General features: G+C 29.9%; 3 protein-coding genes across 7 annotated transcripts; 2 read left to right on the top strand and 1 right to left on the bottom strand.

The window, feature by feature from the left end:
• Nucleotides 1-1,000: 1,000 nt before the first annotated feature.
• On the top strand, nt 1,001-8,393 carry LOC100575857 (ring canal kelch homolog). 2 transcript variants are annotated; one of them, XM_016805298.2, is made up of 11 exons: nt 1,001-2,055; nt 3,156-3,313; nt 3,377-3,605; nt 3,689-3,864; nt 3,944-4,040; nt 6,816-6,969; nt 7,043-7,152; nt 7,213-7,509; nt 7,571-7,711; nt 7,779-8,028; nt 8,078-8,182. In XM_016805298.2, exons 2-11 carry the CDS (start codon nt 3,165-3,167, stop codon nt 8,080-8,082), a joined length of 1,608 nt encoding a protein of 535 aa, XP_016660787.1. In that variant the 5' UTR covers nt 1,001-2,055; nt 3,156-3,164; the 3' UTR covers nt 8,083-8,182. The 2 variants fall into 2 exon arrangements, with proteins under 2 accessions (XP_016660787.1, XP_003245268.1); XM_003245220.4 differs by having other exon boundaries at nt 1,005-2,055; nt 8,103-8,393.
• LOC115033925 (kelch-like protein 3) lies at nt 7,947-22,549 on the bottom strand. Of its 4 annotated transcripts, none has more exons than XM_029488816.1 (12): nt 22,194-22,456; nt 21,547-21,688; nt 21,255-21,483; nt 20,979-21,154; nt 20,814-20,910; nt 15,118-15,271; nt 14,931-15,043; nt 14,574-14,870; nt 14,365-14,505; nt 14,049-14,298; nt 13,744-13,970; nt 7,947-8,032 (listed from the first exon to the last, which is right to left on the bottom strand). In XM_029488816.1, exons 1-11 carry the CDS (start codon nt 22,318-22,320, stop codon nt 13,789-13,791), a joined length of 1,908 nt encoding a protein of 635 aa, XP_029344676.1. In that variant the 5' UTR covers nt 22,321-22,456; the 3' UTR covers nt 7,947-8,032; nt 13,744-13,788. The 4 variants fall into 4 exon arrangements, with proteins under 4 accessions (XP_029344676.1, XP_029344677.1, XP_029344675.1 ...); XM_029488817.1 differs by lacking the exon at nt 7,947-8,032 and adding an exon at nt 22,463-22,549 and having other exon boundaries at nt 13,305-13,970; nt 22,194-22,385; XM_029488815.1 differs by lacking the exon at nt 7,947-8,032 and having other exon boundaries at nt 13,305-13,970.
• On the top strand, nt 12,833-13,336 carry LOC115033595. The gene has a single exon (XM_029486433.1). It carries the CDS (start codon nt 12,833-12,835, stop codon nt 13,334-13,336), a length of 504 nt encoding a protein of 167 aa, XP_029342293.1.
• Nucleotides 22,550-22,779: the final 230 nt, after the last annotated feature.

Below are 22,779 nucleotides of genomic sequence, written 5' to 3'. Positions count from 1 at the left end.
TGACCGTCTGACCAGATCAAAGAAGCTGACAGCATATATAAGGGAGACAGGAGTACAGCTGATCAGATGTACCTGGACCAGCAAGACCGAAGTCACTTCACGTCACCAGCCATTATACACCGCTACTACCTACCACGGAATCATTCTACATTACTACTATATTTTCATAATTGACTGTTCTAAATTATTAAAACACATTTTATTACTTTGAAATTAGTATTATTATTTCAAACTACATCATCGTTTGGATTCTGAAAGGGCTGCACGTAACAACATTTTACAAAATTATATTAGCTATACATATAAGATTACCTATAATATTTTACTTTTAATTTTAAGAATTAATAACAAATAAATGATTATCATTACTAAAAAATATTAAAAATAAAAACTTAGAAAAAAACAATAATAACTAAAATTAAAATTAAAATGTTTAAGCTTATAAAAATTTACTTATTTAAGAATAAAACATAATAGCATAATCTAAAAAAAAAATAATAATAATAATTTCTAAAACCTAAAAAATATAAGTATATTCATAAGATTATCCTATTAAATTAAAGTAGTATCTATTATTTATAATAATTTTTATAGTAAATACCTATTAGGTACTACTTATTTAAAAAAATAAAAAATAAAAAACACTAAGACTAAGATTCAATTTTTTTTTTTTGTAACTCACTTATTTAATAACTTAAAACTAAAACCCTCGCTAAAACCCAATAAAATTTTTTTTTATTATTTTATTACCAAGTAAAAGTATATACCTAATACGAATATATAGTTTTATAACAATTCATACTTACATTATTAAAAAAAATTGATTATAATTATTTATATACCTATTATACATGAATTATTATACAAATACTTATTACGAGATTTTATTAATTAAACATTAAAAGAAATTAACAAAAATAACATAATTAATTAATATATTTATATATATAATTCATCCTAAGAAAATAAATCATAATCAAACAATACCAACACAAATAACTATTTGACACAGTGTTATATTAGTAAGTATAAATAAAATCCAATTCATTTTCATCAACTTTTAAATTAACAAAAAATTTAGTCAAAAGTATTCATGAATAAATTTTTGTTTTATGATATTATTTTTCTATTACATTTCAATAATAAATCTCTCATAATATGCAAAAATCCAACCAAACCCATCAGGATAACTTTAAATTCCCAGATATTGACTTTACCTCTATCTCAACAAGTTGGATAAATAAATGCAATAAAGAAAAATTAATTATTGAATTATCTAGAATACACCTAATAACAACTGGTCTGGTTCCAGAACTAAAAACTAGGCTACAAAAATATTTAAAGGGGAAGCCATTTCAGACGATTTCGATACGCAAATAACTAATATAACATTTATCTCAGAACCAATTGACAAACCTAAAGATAATATAATAAAAAAACAACATGCCTGACAATAAAAAACCATATTTCAAACCAAACAATTCCACAGGTTCGATTTCTGAAAACATTGACACTTTTCTAAAAAAATATGATACCGTCGCCTTGCTATCACGAACCTCGGTTTTTAATTGTCTACCGTGGTCCGTGCGAATACCGTTTCCGGAACCATAGGTTGGAAATTACAGTGTATTTAAAATACGCGTTTACGGTTAATCATATTATAAAAATATTATAATCATTTTATACCTATTGATGTATTGTTATTTTTTATTTTATTATTTCAATTTTCAATAATAACAATATTACTCTTCACCGCACGCCGTTAAACTCGACAAAGCCGTAGGAACTAACGTCACACGGGCACCGATTTTTGTTTCATTGTCACTGTTGTCACTTGTGACCATAGATTAAAAGTTAGTGTGCTCGTGACTTGTCAGTTGCTCAATTCGCAAAACAGTTGTCACTTGTGAGTTGTCGCTCGCCGTATAGTCGCGTCTCGAACCGCCATCCGCCAAATTCACCATCGACGGCACGCTGAAAATCGCTGCTCATACGTCCTACGTTGACACAGCTGCCGGGACATATCACATACTGCCCGGAACGCGACTACAGGTGGTAAGAATTTTGACAAAATTCGTCAAAATCATACAAATTTGCAAATAATATTAAGTTTGTGGGTAGGTGCACGTGGCGTATGCTATCTGTCGACGTATAAAAATATACTCTAAGCAAATGTGTCCTTCATGTCTCTTAGAACACTTAGGTACTTATACATGTCTCCAAAACACTAAATTGTTTGTGTTTGAGCACCTGTTTGGATTTATAAAGTTTGGTATGGTTCTGAAGAAAATTGTAGATTGAACCAAATTGTATAAACATTACCTCCCCCCAACCTGAATTTTGTAATTTATTGATTGCGTTGATAAGTATAGTGCTCAATTAATTTGAATTTCTGACCAGTTTTTTAAAATGCCTGCTAAAGTTACCTGTTTACCCAGAAAGTAGAACTTAAACTGGTATGTAGTTTAGACATGTTAGCCCAGCCACATCTGGGGAAACTTTGACTTTCTAAGAAAACAGGTAGAGCAGGAATTATAAAAAGTTGACAATGTGAAGGTGAAAATCATAACACTATTCTTTAGTCAATGCTAGGATATATTCTAGTTTCTACTGTCAAGTCTTCATGATTGATGAGTATAACCAACTTTCGTGTTATTATAATATATTATTATTAGCGTTCATAATAAAAACATGAAAATACAATATGCTCAACATACAGTACATGTGCGTTTGATAAATTTACGACTTACATACAATTCCCGTCTTACATTCTTACCTCACAACTTCTGACTTCACCTTATCCCAGTTGTCTCTACCAACATCGATTAGGTATTTTGTATTTAAGCCCATATTTCAATACCATACCTTTGTCTAGAACTCTAGCTGTCCGGTATTGTTGATTGCTGCACTGAATTGAATTCAACTCCAATAAGTAAGAAAATAGGTCTCATATCTATTTTATATACATTTTTTAATTCAATACCTAATATTTTAATAAATCTAACTACCTAATAATTTAATAATTTCTTAACATCAGTGTTGGTTTTTACCCTGTCTACACTCTAAAGCACCTACATTTAGTTCTAAGCTTTAACCGAGGCTTTAAAACAATTATGATATTAAAATTAATCACAATTTGTAAAATATATTCAAAGGTGCTACCTATGTCAGTAAAAGAAATGGATACCATTCAGGCTTCATCTTGTGAAAATAATCTAAAGCAAGCTCTGAAATCAAATGACTGTGAACCAACTAATTTTAGAAATAACTCTCACTCTGTCAGAATACTAGAAGATTTACAATCTCTACGCAAGTACGTTGACAGTTATTTCACCTTCCTTCAAAATAAATACTAGTAAAATATTTTTGTTTTTAGAAATGAAGATTTTTGTGATATTAGATTTAAAGCAGATGATGGTAAAATTGTAATTGGACATAAAATTGTTTTATCAGCAGCTAGTCCATATTTCCGTGCAATATTTAGTAATTTTGATGAGAGCAATAAAGATCTTATTAATATAAAAGAATTGGATTCCACTATTTTAAAACTAATAGTAGATTATATCTATACTGGAAAAATTATGGTCACAAAAGAAAATGTGCAGGTACCTATAATTAAATATTTGATTTTATATAGACTTAAAAACAACATAATATCAGTTTATGTGAATTTTTGTTGATTTCTAAGGCGTTGTTATCAGCAGCAAATGTATTACAGTTAGATTATGTAAATGAAGCATGTGCTGAGTTTTTACAAAAACAACTGGATCCATCAAATTGTATTGTTATCAAAGCATTTGCTGATTTGCATAAATGTACGGGATTGTTGTCAAATTCTGAAGCATATATTAAACAACATTTTTTGTATGATAAACATAATTTAATTCTCTATAACAAGAGTAAGTAGGTGATTTATTGTAAAAATAATGATTATTATTTCCAGAGAAGTAGCTAAAGGCGAAGATTTTCTATCCTTATCTTCTGAAGATTTGGTGAAGCTTGTTTCCTCTAATGACCTTGCCGTTCCATTTGAAGAAAAAGTAAGCAAAGTACAAATTGTAATTTTTAATATTTTGTATGGAAAATCAACTTATAAAGGTGGGCAAGTGTACAGTACAGTTGATCAGTAGCAAGGCGTGAGGTTTTTGGTTGGGGAAACACTGAAAAAATAATAGCACTAATATGCCTAGAGCCCTCCATATTTATTTTATCTAAATTGTAAAAAATAAATGTTCAAAAAACTAAATATATATATTAATTAATAATTATATTAAAGAAATTAAAAGTGTCACAACTTCCTTAAAATGATAATTTAATATAATAACAAACCAAATGTACACATTTTTTTTTCGTATGAATACCTAGTTAATAATTCCATCGTTATAAATGGCATTAATTTAATCATCAGCCCATGAGGTGAAATTACAATATAAAACAATAAATATTAAGAAACATGAACGACTTCCAATCAGAATAGCGTGACAATGTGACGGTTACGTCGATAATAAATATTGAGGACTGAGCTATATACTTGGCAATAAAATGCTAATATTCTCTAAAAAAGTTGAAAATATTCTTTAAAAATCATAATATTTATGCGAAAAATATGCTTTTTTATGAATATATTCTCTTGAAAAAAAATATTAATTTACATGCAAAATAGTACAAAAAAAACTGATATAATTAAGTATATTATGATAAAAAGGAATATGCAAGTTTATGATAAAAAATAATATGCAAAAAATAAGCAAAATAATACATGTTAGAAAAAAATTGATAAAATTATATTAATAATAATAATAGGTATTTTTAACTACGAACATTTTTGAAAACCGTTAACAACTATATTTTGCTCTGTGTCTTCTGGTGTCATATTTGTACGACGATCTGTTAATATATTTTTATACGTGCTAAATTAATGTTCGACGTCAACTGAAGTCACCGGAGCATTTTGCAAATCAGTTATCATAGCCGGTGAAAAATTGTCTATTAGTTAAACTTCATTATTTCCATTCAAAACATTAGCTACGTTTTTTATGTCTGGGTACATTTCTCTAACCCTTTCTGGAACCCTATTAAACATGTGAGCTACACATGTAACATGAATTAAGTTGGGATAGAAAACTGCTAGTGACTGTCCCGTTTTCACCATGTACGGCACAGCTTTGAGAGCATCAATAATACTTTTTTATTTCCGCCCAAGGGCCACAGTAATTTTAACCCATCATTCACAAATCGAGCCACAGTAGAATGATTAGTCTTTTCTAAAACTTTACACGTTAAGAGAAAAGAACGAGTCTGATGATTTGACTTTAATATCCCAACCAATAAATTCACCACATAACGGCCATTTATATCCGTTGTTTCATCAACAGCAAACCAAATATTATTATCGCTTATTTCATTTTTTATATTGGATAAAGTCTTATTATAACAATGTGATAGATATTTTTTTTCTTAACAGACTTTCATCGGGTATATGTTTGCCAGTATATTTTTCTAAAAATGCCCGAAATTGTGGATTTTGCAATTTATACCACGGAATATTTGCGGCAACAAGACTCAAATATAAATCGATTCTGATAAAAACAATTGTTTTGTAGTGTTTAACTTACGCTTTTGAACTTCTTGGTGTGAAAATGTATCTACATGTTGTGATAACTGAGACTTTTTAATGCACGGTACATTTTTATTACACACTTGACTAAAAAGTTGTGCCATCAGTTGTAAAATGTATATTGTTTTTATTTAATAGTTGAATCCACTGTGAAATTAAATCTTTTAATTTAGTTGATGGTGTTTTCGGCATTATGGACAAGTAAAAACAAGTAACTAATGAAATATAATGAAACTATAATGTATACCTATGTCAACACTACACAACACGCGACACTGCAGTGTTGTCCCGTACATGTAGTAATAATTGAACGCCTGGAGCTAGCTATTTTTGAAGTGTAGTAATAATTCCTTTTCTTGTCGGGCATTGTTTTTTTAGATAAGTCACTTATCTACTACAGAATATTACAGTACAGTACTAATTAAGGCATGATCGTATATACGATGGTTATAATACATATATAATGTATCAATATCATATCACTATTATCCGACACATTATTTATATTATTTACGTCACTGCAACAAAAAATATTGAATGTATAAAAATTAATCGATATATTCTCAAATATTCTTTTATCTTGAAATATTCTCAAAAATGCTAAAAAAAACTTTTGCCATTAATTAACCGGTTTCATGATATGTAAAGATTTCGAACCCCCGTCTGACTGCATAGCCTCAAAAAAAAAATATGCATAAGAATATAATTCTGTCCCCTAGTTATCATGTATAAAATTATATAAATGAAATATTAAGTAACTATCTGTTGAAACAAGGTAAAATTATACAAATTATCAATTATATTATGAAATAATTAGTTCAAATCAATTGTATAACTGCTGGATGATAATGAATTTTTTCTGTCGGCTCCGAATGAAATTATTTGACTATAACTTTCACCTCTGCGGACCACAGGCTAATCAATAGACCCATAAAATGTTGCGAATGCAGCACATCAACCTTCTAATGCATGTCTATATTGTGATTGATATGTGTTTAAAAATAACAAATAATATATAGTTAATACCATAAAAATATAATAATAAATATTCCTTTGTTAGCTATAAAAAGTAGGAATCTATGATCTTGAAGATCTATTATATTTTTGGGACCCTGTGATAATTATACACTATTCGATAGTTGAACAAACAAACATTATTATATTTTAATCTAGTTTTAAATATTAATTGTTATTGTAGGTATTTGAATGTGTTATCAAATGGATAAAGCATGATTTGGATCGTAGAAATGATTTTTTGCCAAATTTAATGGAACATGTACGTTTGCCATTATTAAAGCCTGATATATTATTTAATATATATGAAGAACCTCTTTTAAACACTATTCCTAAATGTATGTTATTTACTTAAATTTGCCATCACTATAAATTTATATATTTTATGAATTATTATCATAATTTTTTTAGGTAACAATTATTTAGTTGAAGCCTTAAGTTATAATCATCAAAAATCAGTTCAGCATTTCACCATTCCTAAAACGATTAAGTTTAAACCTAGACAGTTTGGTTCTCAAAAAGTATGATTATATTTCGATAAATTTATCTTCACAGTTATTTTGTCTATTTAATTCTATTAGGTTATTCTAATGTTCAATAAGTCTGATACGTCGTCAATGCGTTCTACAGAATGGTATGACCCAGCAACCCAACTACGAGAGAATGCACCAGGAATAAATGATTGTCGCCAGTTGGCTGGTCTAGGTGTAATAAGAGATCAATTTGTGTTTGTTATGGGTGGTGTGAATGAAAGAAGTTCTAAATCTGTTAGTATGCTTGATGTATCTTCACAATCGCCCTTTTGGGTTCCAATGGTAGATATGTTAGTTAGTAGGAGGCGATTGGGAGTTGGTGTATTGGATGATTCCATATATGCAGTAAGTGAAATCAATATTTTATTTATTTTATATTAAAAAAGTATATTATTTGTAATTCCAGGTTGGTGGATGTGGTGGCAACAGTGCTTTAAATAGTGTAGAGGTTTTTGATGTCAGTATTCAAAAATGGAGATTGGTAGCTAGTATGTCTACTGAAAGATGTGATTTGGGTGTTGGTGTACTCAATAATTTATTATACGCAGTGAATAATTATATTATTTATTTATTTATAATTTGTATTACATTTCTCATTTCATTAAATTGTGTAGGTTGGAGGTGCTCGTAGTGGTAAATGTTTGAAATCTGTGGAATATTATGATCCAGCACTTGACACATGGTCTTCAGTTGCAGAAATGTCTGAATGCCGTGATGGTGTTAGTGTAGGAGTCTTAGACGGTCATATGTATGCTGTGGGTGGCTATAGCAGTGGAGAGTATCTTAAAAGTGTTGAGTTTTATAGACCAAGTGATGGAGTTTGGTCGTCTGTAGCTGATATGCATTTTTCTCGATACAGACCTGGTGACTAAAATAATAAATATTTCAGAACTAACTTTAATTATATATTTAGTATAAATTACATTTTTTTCTTATAGGTGTAGCTACATTAGATGGTTTATTATATGTTTTTGGTGGGGAAACTGAGAAATCTATTGTTGATACTGTAGAAATTTACAACCCCAACACCAATACTTGGACCATGGAGACATTGTCAAGACATGGACTACGAGTTTATAGTGGAGTAGTCGTTGATAGACCACATCATTATCATTAATCAGCTTTCAGAAGTACTCATTGTTAATAGTATAAAGATATACTTTTGTAAACATTTTGTTGACACGTGTATTGTTTTGAATATTTGATAAGAATGTGTTTTATAATTTATACTGACTATTTTCAAATAAAAAAAAATAAGCTAAAAAGTTAATTATATTGCAGTATATCAGTAAAATCTAAAATTGTATCTATAATGTACTATTTAAATTATATCTTTTAGATTTTGTGAGGAATTATGACATTTTTTTGATTTTTCAATGATTTTTTTGTTTTTGTGCATGTGTAGTGTGTACAGTGTAAACGTTGAAAAGGTACTTGAAATTTTTACCAAATGTTTATTTGATCATTTTATATGCGTAAACATTTTAAAATATTTTGACTTGTATTTGGCTATTTATAGATGTTTTGAATTTTTTTTAGTTAATTTTGTATAAATGTTAAAAATGTTACTATTGGGTCAAAAATATGAATATTAGATTTCTCATAGGTTGTTATGGTAGCAGTTTAAAATTATTTAAAATGTATATGCACAATTTTTAAGCTTTTAATTATTTTTCTGTTAATAATATATAAAATGTTCAATTTCTACAGCTAAGGATTGAAAATGTAAAACAAGATTTCCCGTAAGTAGTTCATATTGTAACCAGAAAATATAAAAACCCTGTTTTTTTGTGACAGATATTTTAAGTAAAAATTTCTGGCAAATATGACATTTAAGCGAAGATAAACTATTTTATATATTTTGTTGTAATTTAAAAATATTATTCATGAATGGGAACTTGAAATTTTAAAATATATTATTATATTAATGACTATAATTCATAGTAAATATAATTCATTTATTACCCATAATCAGTCCTGTAAAGTATTTAAGTAAAAGTATTTGAGTAAAAGTATTCAAATACTTTTTGGTATTGAATACTTTGGTTTTTTATTTCGAACATTTTATTTTTATTCGAAATAATTGGTTGGACAAATATTATTGTCAACTGCAATAATAGAATAATAATTTTATTTTATATTCTATATTTCTGTGTTAGCCGAAGCCAAAAACGTTTGTGAAAAACAGATTTCTAAAAAAAGTTATTGAATAACAATATTCCCTTTAAAACTATTAGATTACCTACCACCTATGTGTTTATATTACGATAGTTAGAAACCCACTTTAAAAACCAAAAGTATTTGAGTAGTATCTTAAATACTTAAAAAAATATGTATTTGAGTATTTACTCAAGTACTTTTTAAAAGTATTCTTTACAGGACTGCCCATAATGGCGTTTTCAAATGCATTTTTTTCTATTTAGGCTAAAATCGTCTGCTGAGAAACGTATTTTGATTATAATGTCTTTGTATCATTGAATTTAAATTTAACACAGCAACCCAACTAGACATATACTGTGCAGCAGTTTGGCACCCAGTACCCACTAACCCATTTTTATTTTAAATGTAATTAAATTGTGTTGGCGCCGACGTAACTCCTACGAGTATGGCGGTTAGCCACTATGACTCGCGTCGGTATGGGAGTGAGGTGACACTGGTCTTTTAATATTAAATGTTAACACAAAATTTGATTCTATAATATATGAATTTGAATAATACAAATGTACATAAATATATACCGTACAGAGTTGCGACCGTGAAAGACGTCTCTTTGACGGTCAGCGAATAATAATAATTGCTATAATAAAAATAATGCTGTCTTATGGACAACTGTAAAATACAAAACAATAATAATTGATAACGACACCGCGGCGGTAATATAAGAATGGATAGGACATGCCTACGCCACAGATTACTTGAAAATTTCACTGAATGTTTATATTAGAATTTTCTATACACGATAAAATTTTGAACATAATTTGACTTTTTTTGAGCTGTTACAGATATTGTCAGTTTTCAATTTTTTTAGTTTTTTTTCTAAAAATATCTATTAAGTTTTATCTGTTTGGCTAAAAAGTGTAAAAATGTAATACAACGCTCTGATATATTGTTACAATAGCAGTTGTAAAATATTAAAAATACATGGACATAATTTTTTTTATAAGCATTTAAAGATCGAATTTTGACAAAATTTATCAAATTTAAAATTGAATAATTATTTTGTAGTTATAAATTTATAAAATGTTCAAATTTTATATCTAAGGATTGAAAATTTGAAACAAGATTCCACGTAAATATTTTTATTCTGTTACCAAAAAATCTAAAAATACATAAGCACAGTTTGTTTTTATAGTCTAAAAGCTTAAATTTGGACGAAATTACATATTAAAAAACCTGGAATAACTATTTTAGTTATTTTGTTGTGATTGTATAATATAATTCGTGGGTAGGTACTTGAAACTTCTAAAGTATACTATTATATATCTATGATAGTACTACAATTTGTAGTTGATGTATAACGCGTTATAAGTACCTAATGGATATTGTGATATGATTAATTTGGAATTTATTATAGATACCTACCTATTATTGGTCAATTTTTTTTTTTAATACCATAGATAAGTATATAATATATATCTTAAACCTAGACTGACATACCGTCTCCGCTCAGAATCGTTTTTCTCATACAGTGATATTATATCATTGAATTCAAATTTAATACTATACATTACATACTATAGTAACCTACTGTACAGCAGAGCGACATCCACTTACCCACCTTTTTTTTGTAGTGCTTGTTATTCTAATTATAAGATTAATATTATGGTAAAAACACATTACCCAAAAAATGGGCCTCGTGCCTTATTGTATATTGGCCATAGTTCTTGAAACTTGTGAGTACGTTTCATATTTCAGTACACACCGTCCTTTATTATTCATCACTAAAAGTGTTGTAAATTGCGATTCTGTCGTTTAAAGTAAAAATTGAAAAAAATGTATTATCAATAAATAATTGCGGTCTTTGAAACTTGTTTATTTTTACACGTATAAAAAAGTTATCTACAGTTTAATCCTCGTCTCCTCTTATCTAATACCAGATTGACATCGACATTCTTATGTCAACTTTATTCAGTAGAAACAAGACACTCTTAGTTTTTTAAAATAGTTAATTCATTTGTAATTGTCAGGTCTTCCTGTTTTACCCTGAATATTAAATTAAATTATCTTGTATGTTATGTTATGGACCAGGAGGTAGTAGGGATAGTTTATTAGGGTGGGAATCTGTTGAATGCTTATGACCCCAGTCTAAAGGGGCGGTGGTAAACTCTCCCGGGTCAATCTATGTTCACCTAAAGGAAATGTGTAAACTCTCCCGGGTAAGCTTTATATTTACCTGAACGAAATGTGTAAACTCTCCCGAGTTATTTTAAATGTTATTACTACTCTATAAAATAAATTGCCAGATTGTAAATGTCATATACATTTTTCTATCAATTGTATTACTGTTAACCTGTATTTTCTATTTAAATATTAATTATTTATACCTTAAGTTTTTTGAAATCAGTGTTTTCCAATTACCATAAAAAGTAGTTTGACTATAATATATTATTATTTATAGCTCATAAGCAACAATGATTTTTATTATTGACAGAATTATTTTAGTGTTACCAACTCTGTTATACGAATAATGTCCCAGTCCCATAGCTCCTCTAGCTTATTCTGGATAGAGTATAGTAGTACTGAAGTAGACCCGGGAGAGTTTACATGTTCCCGTCAGGTAGTATTGGAGAGTTTACATGCCATTTAAATCGGGAGAGTTTATAATCGCCCGTCTAAAGTCTTGACAATGGATACCAGTCCAGGGGAAGTTTCACTGTACAGTGTACATGTATTTATAAATACGAAATACTTACAAATCCAACATCGATTGCCTAAAATATTATTTTTATAATATAGCGCAGAACTCACTGTCTAAGTATTTGCATTGTTGCAATTGAAAATGTTTTGATGTACAAACATTTTGATTACAATTCATTTAACATCGCGTAATAATGTTTTGTACGAATATTGGAAAAATATAATCCTAAAAACTTACCCCAAGTTACTTCAAATTTAATCATTTTCTATACACCATTGAATTTCTCTCTTTTAGAATTATTTACATGCATAAGAAAATTTCGATAATTATTTGTTTTTTCTAAATTATTGTCGTTAAAATATTTTTCGCTGCGTCGAAATACTTGAAAATGTAATACGAGGTTCCTCATAAGTCATTGTTAAGAGGACGCCACACATGCATGTGTTGTCTCCGTCTTACAAACTGGGAACATACCAATTTACGTTCAGAAATTTAAGTTAAAATTAAAGTGAATCGATTATTATCATTATTATTATAATCAATTATCTATGAAAAATTATGGTAAGAACCATGATATAATGAAAATAATAATAATAATAATAATAATACAATTAATGAACCTTCAGTACGAGTTTGAACTTTATGGTGTCATTTGTCGATCTGTGGCGTTTATATTAAACGAATTAACCAATTATTTTTAATATGTTCTAATAATGGGTGACGACAATTTCGTGCAACGATGTGCTACCCGATTTTGTTTTAAACTTGGTCACAGTGCGACGGAAACTTTTCAAAAGCATCAAAAAGCTTATGGAGAAAGTGTGCTTTCAAGGGCCCAGGTGGTTTATAGCATTTTCAGAAGGCAGAGAGTTGATTGAAGAAGAACCTCACAGTGGAAGACCTTCAACTGCAAAAAATGATGAAAACATCATCAGAGTTCGAGATCTTGTCCGATCCGATCGTCGATTGACGGTCAGAATGATTGGAGAACAGTTGGGATTATCTCACACTACCGTTCATCAAATTTTAACCATTGATTTGAAGATGAGAAAAATCTGCGTAAAAATGGTTCTGAAAATTTCGTCACAAGACCAAAAGGACAACAGGAGAGACAGGTGTCTCGATTTCATGGAGCAGATTGAAAATGACCATTCTTTCTTAGAATGTGTCATTACTGGAGACAAGTCTTGGATTTACGAGTACGACCCGGAAATGAAGCGCCAGAGCCAAGAATGGCACACATCACAGCATCACCGAGGCAAAAAAAAGAAGAATGAGCAACTCAATCAAAACGATGCTGATTTGCTTCTTTAATAGCCAGGGAATGGTTTACAAGGAGTTTGTAAAATGTTTAATTTTTATAAAAACAAAATAATTTGCAAATTTTAAATTTTAAATGCTTCTAAATCATAATTCTATGAACGTATTTTAAATATTTATAGCCTGGTATTATGACAACGTACGAGGAACATTAATTAACTTACATTTATAGAAAAATCCAAAAAATATCTATAAATAGCACAGTCATAACTTTTTGATATTTCTCACGGACTAAGATAAACTTAATCATAGTCCGTGATTTTTCTGAACATTTTATCATGTATATAAAGTGATAAAATTAACATTTGTAGTACCTATGTTAATTGTGTACACAAAAATACAAAACAAAATATGAAAAATATGAATGAAACAATACATGTTTCGTAATAAATTATACATACAAATTTTCATATTTCTACCAACAATGAGACCATTATGTATGCCGATTAGTTAATAAAATGTGGTGGTCTATTGATAACTACTCCACCATAAATTCGTACTTCATTTCTTGACAATCTCTCCAAAGTCCAAGTATTGGTGTTGGGGTTGTAAATTTCTACAGTATCAACAATAGAAGATTCTTTTTCTCCACCAAAAACATACAATAAACTATCTAATACGGATACTCCTATAAGATGATGTAATTTCAATTCAATGTATTTAAAAGTCAATACTAAAAAATATAATTGTCATAGCCACCACTCACCAGGCCTGTATCTGCACAAATTCATATCAGCAACAGACGACCAAACTCCATCACTTGGTCTATAGACCTCAACACGTTTAAGATGCTTTCCATCACAAAAGCCACCAATAGCATACATCACGCCGTCCATGACTCCTACACTAACTCCTTTACGAAATCCAGACATTTCTGCAACTGTTGTCCATGTGTCAAGTGCGGGATCATAATATTCTACAGATTTAACAATTTCACCATCACCAGCACCCCCAACCTACACAATTTAATTTTATGAAATGTATTACAAATTACAAATGCATAATATAATATGATTATTCACCGCGTATAAACGATTATTGAGTACACCAACACCCAAATCATATCTCTTAATTGACATACTAGACACTAGTCTCCATTTTTTAATACTGACATCGAAAACCTCTACACTATTTACTGCATTTTTGATATCACCTCCACCAACCTAGAATTACAAAATTTTATATAATATTTATAATATAAAAAAGTAATATACCTATTTGTTTAACTTACTGCATATATACAATCATCCAATACACCAATTCCTAATCGTCCTCGTTTTACTACCATATCTGCCATTGATACCCAAGAGGGCGATTGTGAGGATACATCAAGCATATTAACAGATTTTGAACTTGATTCATTTACACCTCCTACAGCAAAGACAAATTGGTCTCTTATAACACCAAGACCAGCTGTCCGGCGACAATCATTTAACCCTGGTGCAATGTTCCTTAGCTTGGTTGCTGGGTCATACCATTCTGTATAACACTTTGGTGATGTATCAGACCGATTAAACATTAGAATGACCTAATAGAATTAAATTGACAAAATAATTGTGAAGATAAATTTATCAAAACGGAATCATACTTTTTGAGAATCACCAAAATTTCTAGGTTTGCATCTAATTGTTTTTGGAATGGTGAAATGCTGTATTGATTTTTGTAGATTAAAATGTAATGCTTCAATTATAAAATTGTTGCCTATAAACATTTAAATAATAATTAATAAAACATATAATTACATAATGAAGAATATATTTATTAAAATAACATACATTTAGGACTATTCTTTAGAATTGGTTCTTCAACTACATTATTTAAAACATCAGGCCTTAATAATGGCAAACGTACATGTTCCATTAATTCTGGCAAAAAATGTTTTCTCTGATCCAAATCATGTTTTACCCATTTAATAACACATTCAAATACCTACAATAACAAATATTTTAAATTAAATTAAAACATATTAATTTGATAAAACGCCCATTATAGTGTATGCTTGTACCATAAATATAATAGTTTATCGAGTTATTAGGTGTCCCCTTCTTTTTATAGCAATCAATGGTATAATAATTACAATTTGATGGTATTAAATCAATTTTCCATAGTTTCAATGCTTTCATAACTTTTTTATATGTATTATTAATATTAAAACAATTTTTATAATTGTCAAAACCTCCACCTATAAGGTTTTAATATATATTATTTGTTATTTATAAATATAAACAATATAAACGTGCATTAGAAAGTTTATGAGCTTCATCTGTAACATTTTTTTAAGCCAATTGTCTGCAAACCTAGGTGGTGAAAGTTATAGCCACCAAGTACAGTCGGGTTTGACAGAGAAAATTCAATAGTAAATACAAGATGATAAAATCAGGGCCAGTGCAAGGGTAAGGCGAGGGCGTCATTTTCAGGAGGCGCCGAAATTGCTTTTATAATTTTGAACATTTTAATATTTTTTTTTTTTTAGGAAAAATATTTTGTTTCTGTTGTAAATTATTCGATAGAGCTCCAAAGTTTGGCAATTGGTGGATTTTCTGATTGGCATAACATATCTGCTGCACTTAACATGCACGAAAAAGCGCCTAATCATTTTAAGGCTTATGGTACATGGATAGAAACAGAAGAACGGTTAAAACTAAATAAACAATAATTAATGCAGAGCACCAGCGAATTACGAACACGGAAACTGATCATTGCGTAAAAGTTTTAGATCGTTTGTTATTAATAACTTTATTTTTATCTAAGAACTATATAGCGTTTCGAAAACATAAATGCTGGAACGCATTACTGAATGCGTCATGAAGCTGCTTCACTTGCTGATCAACTTACAGATTTTAAGTTCCTAATGTCATTAGTTGTTTGGGTACGATATTATTTTTCAACTAAATCTAGTCGGTAAAAGTATGCAAGCAAAAGCAATGGACTTAATAAATGGTACTAATATGTTTAAAAGTTCTTTAGAGTTTATGTAGAACAGTGTTTCCCAACTTTTTTACCACCACGGACCACTTCGACAATATTTTATAGGTCGCGGACCACCTCAATTTTACACAAACTAGGAAGACTTTTTTTTTTTGCTCATTAACAAGAATACACAAAATTTATTGAAAAATGTTTAATTTGTATTATTTACATTTTATTACTGTACTATTATATATAATTATTATACTTAATATAACTATCATCATATTTCCTCTTCCGTGACAAATTCCTGACTAGGTTTCAAAAAAAAAAAATACTTAAAAAAACCAAACGTGGTAATCAAACGAATAACGAGCGAATACTGAATCAATATCCATAGCAGTTGTTTGTCGGTACTCATAACGTATAAATATATAAGCAACAATGTTTGCAATTGACATGATTATTATCGGTCGCGATAATAGTATAATTTATTACTCTGATACCTACACACTAATAAAAGTGGAAAATACTTATCGGTCGTCGGCAGAAACAGCGATAAGATAACCGTATATTACAGTAAAACGGTCTAACCGTATACGGCGTGTAAAATTATACCATTCTTCAATAAGTCGTAATGTTTTTCGCTGTTTAAAAAAAAAAAAAATTTTTAATAGAAAACGAAGAAAGGTACCGCGGACCACCTATGACTGGCCCACGAACCACATGTTGGGAAACACTGATGCAGAACGGTAGAGATCAATTTGATCAAATTTTGATCAAAGTAAAAGCAATAGCAGATGAATTAGGGGTGGATCCTGAAATAAAAGTAGTTCGGAAGCTTATAAAAAATTATGCACAGAGATTCTGAACATTAAGAAATTATTAATTTCTTGTTTGGATGTAAGTTCACCTCAATATTCTTCAATACATTTTTGACTATGAACTCCAAGACACATTTCCAAATCTTTGGATTTCTTTAAGATTATTATTGACGTTACCAGTGACAGTAGCTAGTGACGAGCGAAGTTTCTCTAAATTAAAACTCACAAAAACATACTTACGATCTACTATGGCTAATGAACGGTAAAAAACGAAATAGCAGCGGAACCCGATTTTTCTACAATTATACAAAGTTTTGCTGAGAGAAAATCAAGAAAAGTGTGGATCGATTAGAAATTTAAATTATTTATTATGTCATGTTTTATTGTGCATCTCTATTATTATTAATTTACAACCATTTCTGTATTATTTATTTTTATCATAATAAGTTAAGCATAATAATATACCATTTTTCTGTATTTCTATCCATGAACAACATTTTTTTTCTGACTATTATGACATGAATTGTTGTATGAAAAAGGCGCCATTTGGCATTTTGGCCTGGGGCGTCATTTAGCTTTGCACCGGGCCTGGATAAAATGGATCTCAACCAATTATTTTATTAGGTGATTGATACTTTGTATGCAAAGAAGCAGTGGATAAAAGAAACGAGTTAAGAAAGAAAGTACTACAAAATCCATCAACTAGCGAGTCTGATAGATACGAAGCACAAAGAAAGATTACAAACAAGATAATAAGAAGAGAACAGCGTCTTTATGAAAAGAAAATGATTGAAGACATGGAAACAAATAGATTTAATCCTAAAGTATTCTTTAATTTAGGTGGCAACATTAAAAAGGGCTATAAACCACTAACAAAAATATTAACAAACAAAAGCGGAAATCTCATCACCGAAGAAAGACAAATAGTAAACGAATTTAAAGTTTTTTTTGAAAAACTATTAAATAATGGACAACCGGATGACAATGAAATTGAAGAAATAGATTACTACACAGTGGAACCAGAAATCAGGGAACCTACTCAAAATGAAATCAACGCGGTTATTGACGGACTCAAAAATAACAAGGTATCAGTTGATGATGGTGTGGTTGCGGAATTGTTAAAAAGAGGAGGAGTACAGCTAAGAAAGAAATTAATAGAAATCATTAGGTGTGTATGGAGAGAAGAAAAAATCCCAGATGATTGGAACACGGCTATAATTTGTCCTGTATATAAAAAAGGAAACCCGACAGTAACGGAGAACTATAGAGGTATCTCTTTACTTGACGTAGGCTATAAAGTACTAACAACGGTAATCCTAGAAAGAATAAACATATACGCCAAAGACATTATCGGAAGTTACCAATGCGGTTTTCGAAAAGGTAAGTCAACCACCGACCACATCTTCGTGATAAGACAAGTGATGGAAAAATATTATGAATTCAATGAAGAACTACATTTATTATTTATCGACTTCAGACAAGCTTATGACAGTATAAACAGAAAGGAACTATGGAAAGGTTTAGAACTACTCGGAATACCAAAGAAGTATATAAATCTCGTTAAAATGTGTAATGAGAAGACAATCTGTAAAATACGCTACTTACAAAATTACTCGGAAACATTTGAGGTAAAATCTGGTCTACGCCAAGGAGACGCCCTCTCTCCCACATTATTCAATCTAGCTCTGGAAAAAATAGTAAGAGATACAAACGAACAACGGAACATGGACATAATTGGGGAGTCGGTAATTTTAGCTTATGCAGATGATATTGTAGTATTAGGGAAGACGAAAGAAGAAATTATTCAAACAACCGAGAAACTGGTCAAGACAAGTAAGTCAATGGGCCTGTGTATAAATGAAAATAAAACCAAGTATATGATGATGTCAAGAAATAATCAGAATACAAACGATCTTTTAATTAGTAACATGAAATTCGAAGCTGTAGATAATTTTAAATACCTTGGAGTAAATGTCAATAATAAGAATAATATGCATCAGGAAGTGAATGAAAGAATTATGTGTGGAAACAGGTGTTATTACAGTATAATCAAAATTACTTTCAAGGACATCAAAAATTCTTCTATATCATAGCTACCTGCGCCCAATTGTAACCTATGCTTGTGAAACATGGTCCATAACAAAAGGTGATGAAAGGAAATTAATAATATTTGAGAGAAAAGTACTCCGTAATATCTATGGACCACGTTTCAACCAAGAAACCAATACCTACGAAAGAAGAACAAACGATGAATTACAGAAATTATACAAAAGACCAAATATCTTAGCGTTTATTAGAAACAAACGACTAGAGTGGTTTGGACACACTTGGAGAGCAGATGGACTATTAATAAAAAATTGCTTGTTGAAAAAATTAACAAAACAAGGTCCCTAGGAAGACCAAGAACCCGATGGATGGATGTGATAACCAGAGACTTGAATGCGATAGGCCAAAATGTAACCTTTGAGCTGACGTACAACAGAGATAGATGGCGAGACCTCTTGAAGGCAGCAATGGTCCTCAACGGACCGGTAAGCTGAGAAGAAGAAGAAGAAGAAGATTGATACTTTGTACAATTATACCTAGCTAACAACAAATAGGTAGGTACCTAGTAAAAATTAAGAATTATATATTATAGCCACAGTAATAACAATAACCTGTGTATCATAGGATTAATAATGTAACTGATTTAAATTTATATAGTTGATTATAAAAAATTAGGTATTTTTGTTCTGTAAGCTGCGTTTTCGGTTAGTCTATGCATGCCAAAGAATACAGATAATCGTGTAAAAAATGCTAATAAAAACTGATATTTGTAAAAGAATATATTTAAAGGGGGAGGGGATAGACAAACCAAATATTTAAACAGCTATAGCATAAGCAATACAATATTCATATTCATGATTTATTATTATTATTATTATTATTATTTGGCAATTTATATTTTTAGTATTTAAATTTGATAATTTGATAATTGTCTTAAAACTGATATTTGTGATTTTTACCCTTGTCATCTTTTATTTGAAGATTTTTTCAGTGTCATTGTATCCCTAAATTCATACTTAATAGAGATTTATTAATGGATTGACATAAACTTTTAAGGCTGTAGGTTGTAGCGGTTTAGATTATTTTTCTAACTGTGTGATATCTATTATAATTATTTATCAAGAATTATTTACGGCAGCAGTGTAAGTTATAGCCAGTCATAGTCAGAGCAGACAAGGACAATTTATTATTTCATACAAACTGATAAAATGAATGGAAATCAAATATTCCATTAGATAATTGATACTTTGTACAATTATACCTACAAATACACACATAATAATTGCACCAACGGTTTTTGTTCAGTCTAAAAGCTTAAAGGATAACAATTTTACATTGTTATTATTTAAAAATATTATTTGAGGGTATCTGAAACTTTTAAAATATATAATTGTATTGTATACACACAATATTTGCAAATGCAAATTCTTTGCCAAACATATTAAAACTTACTGCAGTAATGTAGTATGAGAAATGTCTAATGGTAAAATAGACTATTTTAATGATGATATCATACCTGGTAATATTATTAAACGGTCATTCACAATTCTTTTTCATAAACAATGATTTTATATCATAGAATTAAAATACTATATCACACATGATCCTCAAGACACCTAGAGCAGTACCCACTTTCCCACCTTCATTTAGTTGATTTACCTTACAAAATATTCAAATACAAATAATCAAATTACTTTTTCTTCGAATGGAACAGCAAGGTCATTACAGGAAATAAGCTTCACCAAATCTTCAGAAGATAAAGATAGAAAATGTTCGCATTTAATCAATTTTCTGAAAATAATAACCATTATTTTTATAATTAATTACCGATATAGAGAATTAAATTATGTTTATCATACAAAAAGTGTTGTTTAATGTATGTTTCAGAACTCAACAACAACTTTGTACAGTTATGTAAGTCAGCAAATGCTTTGATACCAAGACAATTTGATGGATCCAGATGTTTTTGTAAAAACTCAGCACATGCACTATTTACATAATCTAGCTGTAAGACATTAGCAGATTGTAACAACACCTTAGAAATCAACAAAAATGCACATAAAAATATGTAAAAATATGATATGTTGTTTGAAATCTAGTTGTATCGAACCAAATATTTGATTGTAGGTAGGTACCTGTACATTTTCTTTTGTGATCATAATTTCTCCAGTATAAATATAATCTACTAATTGTTGTAAAATGGTGGAATCTAGTTCTCTTATTGTAACAAGATCTTTATTGCTCTCATCAAAATTACTAAACATTGCACGAAAATATGGACTAGCTGCTATTAAAACATTTTTATGTCCAATTACAATTTTACCATCATCTGCTTCAAATCTAATATCACATAAAATTTCATTTCTAAAAACAAAAATGTGTTACTGATATTTATTTTGAATGAAGGTAAAATAACCATCAACATACTTGCGTAGAGATTGTAAATCTTCCAGTATTTTGGCAGAGTGAGAGTTATTTCTAAAATTTGTTGGTTCATATTCTTTGGATGTCAGAACTTGCTTAAGATTATTTTCACAAGATAAAGCCTGAATGGTAACCATTTCTTTTACTGAAATAGGTAACACCTTTGAATATATTTTACAAATTGTGATTAATTTTAATATCATAATTGTGTTAAAGCTTCATACTAAATTTAAGTACCTAAGACGGGGTAAAACCAGGGTTGGTAATATATGAAATTAATTACGCTCCAGCCCCCTTAAATTTAGAATAAACAGGAAGAGCCGGAATTATAAAAGGCCAGTCAGGAATTTACAGGAACTGAGCACTAATTATTGGCGCAAAAAAATTACAAATTTTAGGTTGTTGTGTGTGTGTGTGGGGGGGGGGGGGGGTAATTGATAATCATACCAACAAGTTTCTTAATCATCATACAGGCGCTCATACACAAACATTGAGTGTTTATGAAGACGCACATATAAGAGTAAAATGAAATATAAGGTCACGTGGAGAACCTATAACCTATACTTCAAAAGACAATTGATTACAAGAAGAATGAAGGGCGTTAAGTCAATCCATCCAATCTCTTTAAAAGTATTTTGGCCAATCCTTACTTTGTCGCGTGTCCGTGTGGTGCACAGTATAAGTATAGTATGACGGCAGTTGTGTCTGTGTAGGAGCAACAATTCTCGGATGGCGGATCTGGCGAGTGACAACAGCTGAACAGCGACCAGCGACCATGAATCACGACTATAGAAATTGTACGTGTCGCGGTGTACAGTAATAACACAATAACGATAATGTTACTAAAAAAAATAAAACAATATAGGTATAATTGGGTAAAAAATTATTATTAATCAATGGGGACGGACGAAAACTTTACGTGCATGTCGGTGTCGCAGTACGCGTGTGCTATCATAGACAAGTATACTATATAGAAAACGTACACGCAGCCACTAGGGGATTTTCGGCGTTCTTCACAGTTATTACATAGATCTTCTTTCGTTCGTCGTGTCGCGTGCGAGTGGCGAATACGTGCGTGCGTAACCCGTATGCGACGCAATATTGTGAGTTGCGACGAGTTTACAAGCGTGTACATTATGACAAAATAGATCTATTTTGTCATGCACTGTGTGGTGCGTAGAATATAGATAGTAGTGTATCCTAACCTAACCTTTGTTTTATAGTGAACTCGGAAAG

This window comes from Acyrthosiphon pisum, chromosome A1 (genome assembly GCF_005508785.2).
Source record: "Acyrthosiphon pisum isolate AL4f chromosome A1, pea_aphid_22Mar2018_4r6ur, whole genome shotgun sequence".
NCBI classification, from domain to species: domain Eukaryota; kingdom Metazoa; phylum Arthropoda; class Insecta; order Hemiptera; family Aphididae; genus Acyrthosiphon; species Acyrthosiphon pisum.
This window is presented reverse-complemented; position numbering and strand designations above follow the sequence as displayed.

What these genes read in the sequence shown, in the direction of transcription:
- LOC100575857 (XM_003245220.4), top strand. Translation starts at nt 3,165, where the DNA reads ATGTCAGTAAAAGAAATGGATACCATTCAGGCTTCATCTTGTGAAAAT. An exon ending in GATTTACAATCTCTACGCAA is followed by an intron (nt 3,314 to 3,376) that starts GTACGTTGACAG and finishes TTTTGTTTTTAG; the next exon opens with AAATGAAGATTTTTGTGATA. An exon ending in TATATTAAACAACATTTTTT is followed by an intron (nt 3,865 to 3,943) that starts GTATGATAAACA and finishes TATTATTTCCAG; the next exon opens with AGAAGTAGCTAAAGGCGAAG.
- LOC115033925 (XM_029488817.1), bottom strand. Translation starts at nt 22,320, where the DNA reads ATGGTCGCTGGTCGCTGTTCAGCTGTTGTCACTCGCCAGATCCGCCAT. An exon ending in CCACACGGACACGCGACAAA is followed by an intron (nt 21,689 to 22,193) that starts GTAAGGATTGGC and finishes TACCTATTTCAG; the next exon opens with TAAAAGAAATGGTTACCATT. An exon ending in GATTTACAATCTCTACGCAA is followed by an intron (nt 21,484 to 21,546) that starts GTATGTTGATGG and finishes TTTTGTTTTTAG; the next exon opens with AAATGAAATTTTATGTGATA.
- LOC115033595 (XM_029486433.1), top strand. Translation starts at nt 12,833, where the DNA reads ATGGAGAAAGTGTGCTTTCAAGGGCCCAGGTGGTTTATAGCATTTTCA.